This window comes from Abramis brama (genome assembly GCF_963993115.1).
Source record: "Abramis brama genome assembly, chromosome: 16".
Classification (NCBI taxonomy): Eukaryota; Metazoa; Chordata; class Actinopteri; order Cypriniformes; family Leuciscidae; genus Abramis; species Abramis brama.
The window spans coordinates 36692594-36698593 of NC_139978.1; the positions used below are offsets into that span (position 1 = coordinate 36692594).

The following is a 6000-nucleotide window of genomic DNA, read 5'->3' on the forward strand; positions in this document are numbered from 1 at the left end:
TATTCAAAACTATAGGTTATAAAATATGTCATATGTTAAAAAATAAAGGAATTCATGCAAACCAGTGGTTGTGTGGAATTTAATTTTATTTTTTACAAGTTTAGAGGATTTAAGTTAATATGTAAACATGAATTAATGTGTGAAGTAAAAAAAGACCTAGTACAAATGAATCAACCATTATGCTGGGTTAAATAAACACCCCAAATGTGGTTGTTTTTAACGCAGCGTAGTGTCAGTGCAGTCAGATCAATAATATTACTGAATATTATTATCCCCATTAAGGAAATTAGCTTTTATGTTGAGAGCAGATATTAATTGTTGTGATTCTACAGTGAGTTTATTGTACGGGACGCGCTGGTTGTTTTGGGCGTCCCGTTATAAGTGTGTGTGTGTGTGTGTGTGATACTGTATAGTGTATGGGCGGTTCAGTCACTCATGACTTTATTCCCTCCACAGCAGGATTTACAACTCCTGGAAAATGAGAGCTAGAGAAGCGCTGAGAGTTTAGCAGAACCCCAGTTGAATTACTTCTAAATGTTTCATTTTAACTTCTAATATCTGGATCCCAGCCGAACATGGACGCGCAGAACAGCACCGCGGCGCGCGGGATCGAGCCCAGGATTCCCACCATTCCCGCCATCATGTTCATATTCGGGGTCATCAGTAACATAATCGCCATCATCGTGCTCTGCAAATCCAGAAGAGAGCAGAAGGAGAGCACCTTCTACACACTGGTCTGTGGTCTAGCGGTCACGGATCTTCTAGGAACAGTCCTCGCCAGTCCAGTGACCATCGCTACATATGTGAAGGGCGCGTGGCCTGATGGAGACCCGCTGTGCCAGTACTTCGGATTCGTTTTGCTATTCTTCTCCCTGGCAGGGCTGAGCATAATCTGCGCCATGTCCATCGAGAGATACATCGCTATCAACCACGCGTACTTCTACAACGATTACGCGGATAAGAAACTCGCCGGAGTGACGCTTCTCGCCATTTACGCATCAAACATCATGTTCTGCGCGCTCCCGAGCGCGGGTTTCGGAGAGGTTAAGATGCAGTATCCTCAAACCTGGTGCTTTATCGACTGGAGGACCAATGTCAGCACGCATGCCGCGTTCTCCTACATGTACGCGGGCTTCAGCTCGCTCCTGATCCTGGTCACGGTGATCTGTAACGTGTTGGTGTGCGGCGCGCTCATCCAGATGCACCGGAGCTTCGTGCGGCGCACGTCTCTCGGCACTGACCCGTTCCGAGCGTCTGATCCCGGCAGGACCCGCAGCTTCGGCCGCCTGGCAGGCGCGGAGATCCAGATGGTGATTCTCCTCATCGCAACATCTGCTGTCGTGCTCATTTGCTCCATTCCACTCGTTGTAAGCTCTCGGAACGCATTGTGTCCGCTTTATCTCTCCAATTCTATGACCGTCTTATCGGCAAAACAAGAACTTTCTCACGATCTGCGTCGTGATTTTCATTCAGTTTAAACATAGTCTGCATTGTGCGATTAGAATGAATCGCAGAGGATGATGATAAAGTCTTAAAGGAATATAAATATGCTGAAATAGTCTTGGGTCACAGTGTCATCTCACAATATAAATATTTTGAAATACAGTATTGGTTCAAAACAAGAACTTTCTCACGATCTGCGTCGTGGTTTTCCTTCAGTTTCAGTTTTCTGTATTGTGCTACCGATTAGAATGAATCCAGTCTGATCTCATGAAAGCGCGTATAAAGCACGAATTTTATTTCTCGTGCCATAGTTTTCCCGTGCATATGATATGCACTTTATGGCGTGTAATACACACCCCTCATCCTACCCAAGTGGTTTACAGTGCGTATCATTTGCACGCAAAAACTATGTTTGGCGTATAAATGGCACGAGAAATAAAATTCGCCCTGGTTTCCATTTTATTTCGATAGTCCACTTTAGACATTCTTACTATAAGTAACTTTGCAACTACATGTCAACTAACTCTCGTTAGAGTATTAGCAGACTGTTAGGTCAGGGTTAGGTGTTAGGGTTCGGGTTAGGAGAATAAGTTGACTTGTAAACTTAATCTCTCCAGTTCTGCTGCCTGCCTCAGATATGACTGTGTTATCGGCAAAACAAGAGCTTTCTCACGATCTGCGTCATGATTTTCCTTCGGTTTATTTTTTTTATTTTTTATTTTTTTTGCATTGTGCTAACACATTAGAATGAATCACAGAGGATGATGATAAAGTCTTAAAGGAATGGTAACACTTTAGAATACTGTATCTTACTTACTGCATAACTTATCAGGAATTATTGAAGTACTAATAGGTAATTCTTCATTAACTACTTCTTCACTATTGTTAACTACTAAGGAAGTTGTGTTAACTAATCAGTATGTAATATAATTTTATTGTTGTGATAAGTAACAGTTAGTTAATCAATAACTAATTAATTCTGTCATACCTCCCTATGAGCTATTATTAATTATCTACTAATTAAGGTTCAAGAAAAATAACTAAGAAGTAACTAACATACAATGCCGATATGGTGCATTTCTTCAGCGAAATAAAGGTTTGTGTACGTTTTAATGAATCTATAAAATCATTACTGTGCTGTAAATCATGTTATTTTATGCAAGGCAACATACAAGGACACAATGTCAGTTAGCTAGCTAACGAGTCTGTCTTTTTTGCGTGATGGAAACGCCTGATTCCTTGCATAAAACAAATGTTTTTATTTCTAAAGATCCTAAAACATCAGATGTTAAAATATGTTCTTAGAGCTGTGCACTGTTTGTTTATGGGCAGGTTATGGAGTCAGTCACAGCATATTTTGGCTATGAGTGAAACGCAGGGCGGCGGTCTGGTAATTCTTTATTAATTACTAATGAGTTCCCTATATTTTCACTTTAGAATACTGTATCAGGTTCTAAGTAATTCCTGAAGAATGATCTAATAATTCTATATTAATTACTAATGAGTTCCCTATATTTTCACTTTAGAATACGGTTTCAGGTTAAAAGTAGCCTAATTCCTGGATAATTATTTGATAGTTCTTTATTAATTACTAATCAGGTTATAAGTAATTCCTGCAGAATTATTTGACAATTATTTATGAATTACTAATAAGCTCCCTTTCAGTTTCCCTCAGTCGTTGCCTCAAATACATGAATTTACTCAATGGCATATGCTGAGGAAAACAGACACACACAGTACTTTACAGGTATATTAAATATAAAAAACTAATCTGAGGTAAGTTGAGTGGGGTTCCTTTCTGAAGTTGATTTCTTACAGAACACACTCAAAAAACCACACAGGTAAAACCCTCTTTAACATTGTATGCATTTGTTAAAATTGTATTTTCATAATACTGCTTCTATTAATAACTAACATTAGTAAATAAGGAAGGTCACAACTCAATGTAGTTTGTATGACTGTTCATTAGTTACTTCTTAATTATTCTTCTTGAACCTTAATTAGTAGATAATTAATAGTAGTTCTTCAGGCGGTATGACAGAGTTAATTAGTTATTGATTAACTAACTGTTACTTAACACAATCATAAAATTATTTTACATACTGATTAGTTAACACATCTTCCTTAGTAGTTAACAGTAGTGAAGAAGTAGTTAATGAAGAATTACCTATTAGTTCTTCAATAATTCCTTATAAGTTATGCAGTAAGTAAGATACAGTATTCTAAAGTGTTACCAATATGACTATATTAAAATAAAGGTTCCAAAAGGGGGGGTTTCACAGCGATGCAAAAGAGGAACCATTTTTGGTTCCCTAAATAATCTTTCAGTGAACAGTTCCCTTAAAGAAAAATCAAAATAACCCTTTTCCACCATAAAGCCAAACCTTTATTTTTAAGAATGCATGGTTTCATGAAAAACCTATAACAGGATTTTCATGAAACCATGCATTCTTAAAAATAAAGGTTGTTTCTTCTATGGCATCACTGCAAAAGAAAAAAGAAAAAAACTATATATATATTAGTGTTTTGTCAAGATCAGTTTTTTGCTTTCTTTACCAATTCTTATTGGTGGCATTTGAAATGATCACAAATCCCAAAGTACAGAAAACAAAACCATAATTAGTATAGATTTTGTTAGAATTGATAAATGGTACTTACCATACTAAAGGAAAAAAGATCTCCTCTAATGTGTCTGTGTTCAAGATTGATGTTCATATTTTTATTTCTAAGGTCAGGCTTTTGATGCAATTAATGAAACGAAACCTTTTAATGCTACTTCTAATCATGATGTTTTATTCCTTGAAGCATTTCAGTAAAAATTTACATTTCAAATTTACATTTCATTCTAAAAAAAAAAAAAATCTCCCAAAATTATGAACATTTAATATGTTTATAGGGTTTAATTGCATATTTGTAAGAATTTAATTGATGATCACATTTACTGATATCATAACTTTTATCCGTTATCAATTTGTCTTCAAGGCCCCACTGCACATATTCACATGCAAAATGTTTTAATAATATGTTTGTCAAATGCATTCTGAAAATTTGGTGTCACTCTTGTTTCTAGGTCCAGGTGTTTCTCAACCAGCTTTATAAGACGCCAGTGGAGAAAAGGCTGGATAGAAACCCAGATCTGCTGGCGATCCGATTCGCCTCCACCAATCCCATTCTGGATCCCTGGATCTATATTCTCCTGCGTAAAGCCGTGCTCTCCAAGCTCATCGAGAACATCAAGTGTCTGTTCTGCAGGCTTGAGTCTCAGAGACAGCAGGGACAGGGAATGCGTGTGTCCTACATCTTCTCCAGAGACTCTCCGTTTGCTGTGTCTGGAGAACTCAAAGAGCTCAATGAAGCCCCTGACACCTGTCAATCAAAACTCTGTCTGTCTGAAGCTCCTTCTCAATCCTCCGATCGCAACAGTTTAGACAGTCGCTCTAAAGAGCAGAGCTTACAGATGACCATCACCAATGAGGCTTTCCAAGAGAAGAGCATTTAACTCTGAAGGACGCTTCTCGAGTGAAACCAGTGCAATTTAATCTCCATTTCACTGATTATTAATTTATTAGAGTGAATCATTTTATCAGCTATAAAGTTACTCTTTAAGACTATATGAATAAAGGTTCTGTATTGGCGTTGATGGTTCCATGAAGAACCTCTAACATCCATTTCACTGAATCTGATTATTTATTTATTTATTTGAGCGAACCATCAGTTTATCAGCTATTAAGTTACTTTCTAAGTCTTTATGGTTTTAAAAATAACGGTTATTTATCGGCATTGATGGTTCCATGAAGAACCTCTAACATCCATGGAACCTTTCCATTCCATAAAAGGTCTTTATAATGGAAAATAAAAGGTTCTTCTGATTATTAACGTTCTTTACAATACACTTAAAGGGTTAGTTCACCCAAAAATGAAAACTCTGTCAGTAATTACTCACCCTCATGTTGTTCCTTCGTTCATCTTCGGAACACAAATTAAGATATTTTTTGATTAAATATGAGAGCTGGATCACTCCTCCATAGGCTTTAAGACATTATAACTTGCTGGCCCAGAAAATGCATTAAAGACATCGTTAATATAGTCCAAGTGACTACAGTGGCTCAATCTTAAGTTTATCAAGCGACGAGAATACTTTTTGTGCACAAAAACAAAACAAAAATAACGACTTTATTCCACTTTTCATTTCCTTCTCTCTGGGCCTCGAGTTTTTTCACGTAGTGTTTTAGCGCAGCGCGTCTGTGTTATACGTCATGCATCACACACATGACCAGCGTCGGCCAATAGTGAGCCTGTGTGACGTGCAACACAGAAGCGCTGCGCAGTTATACTACGTGAAAAAACTCGAGGCCCAGAGAGAAGGAAATGAATAGTGGAATAAAGTTGTTATTTTGGGGGTTTTTGCGCACAAAAAGTATTCTCGTCACTTTATAAACTTAAGATTCAGCCACTGGAGTCACTTGGACTATATTAACGATGTCTTTAATGCATTTTCTGGGCCAGCAAGTTATAATGTCTATAGAAGCCTATGGAGGAGTGATCCAGCTCTCAGAT

The 6000-nt window shown here is 37.6% G+C and overlaps 1 protein-coding gene across 2 annotated transcripts; it reads left to right on the top strand.

Moving 5' to 3' along the window:
* The first annotated feature begins 401 nt into the window (after window positions 1-401).
* Window positions 402-5119, top strand: ptger4a (prostaglandin E receptor 4 (subtype EP4) a). Of its 2 annotated transcripts, none has more exons than XM_084087017.1 (2): window positions 402-1310; window positions 4514-5110. In XM_084087017.1, exons 1-2 carry the CDS (start codon window positions 576-578, stop codon window positions 4940-4942), a joined length of 1164 nt encoding a protein of 387 aa, XP_083943143.1. In that variant the 5' UTR covers window positions 402-575; the 3' UTR covers window positions 4943-5110. The 2 variants fall into 2 exon arrangements, with proteins under 2 accessions (XP_083943143.1, XP_083943142.1); XM_084087016.1 differs by having other exon boundaries at window positions 408-1367; window positions 4514-5119.
* Window positions 5120-6000: the final 881 nt, after the last annotated feature.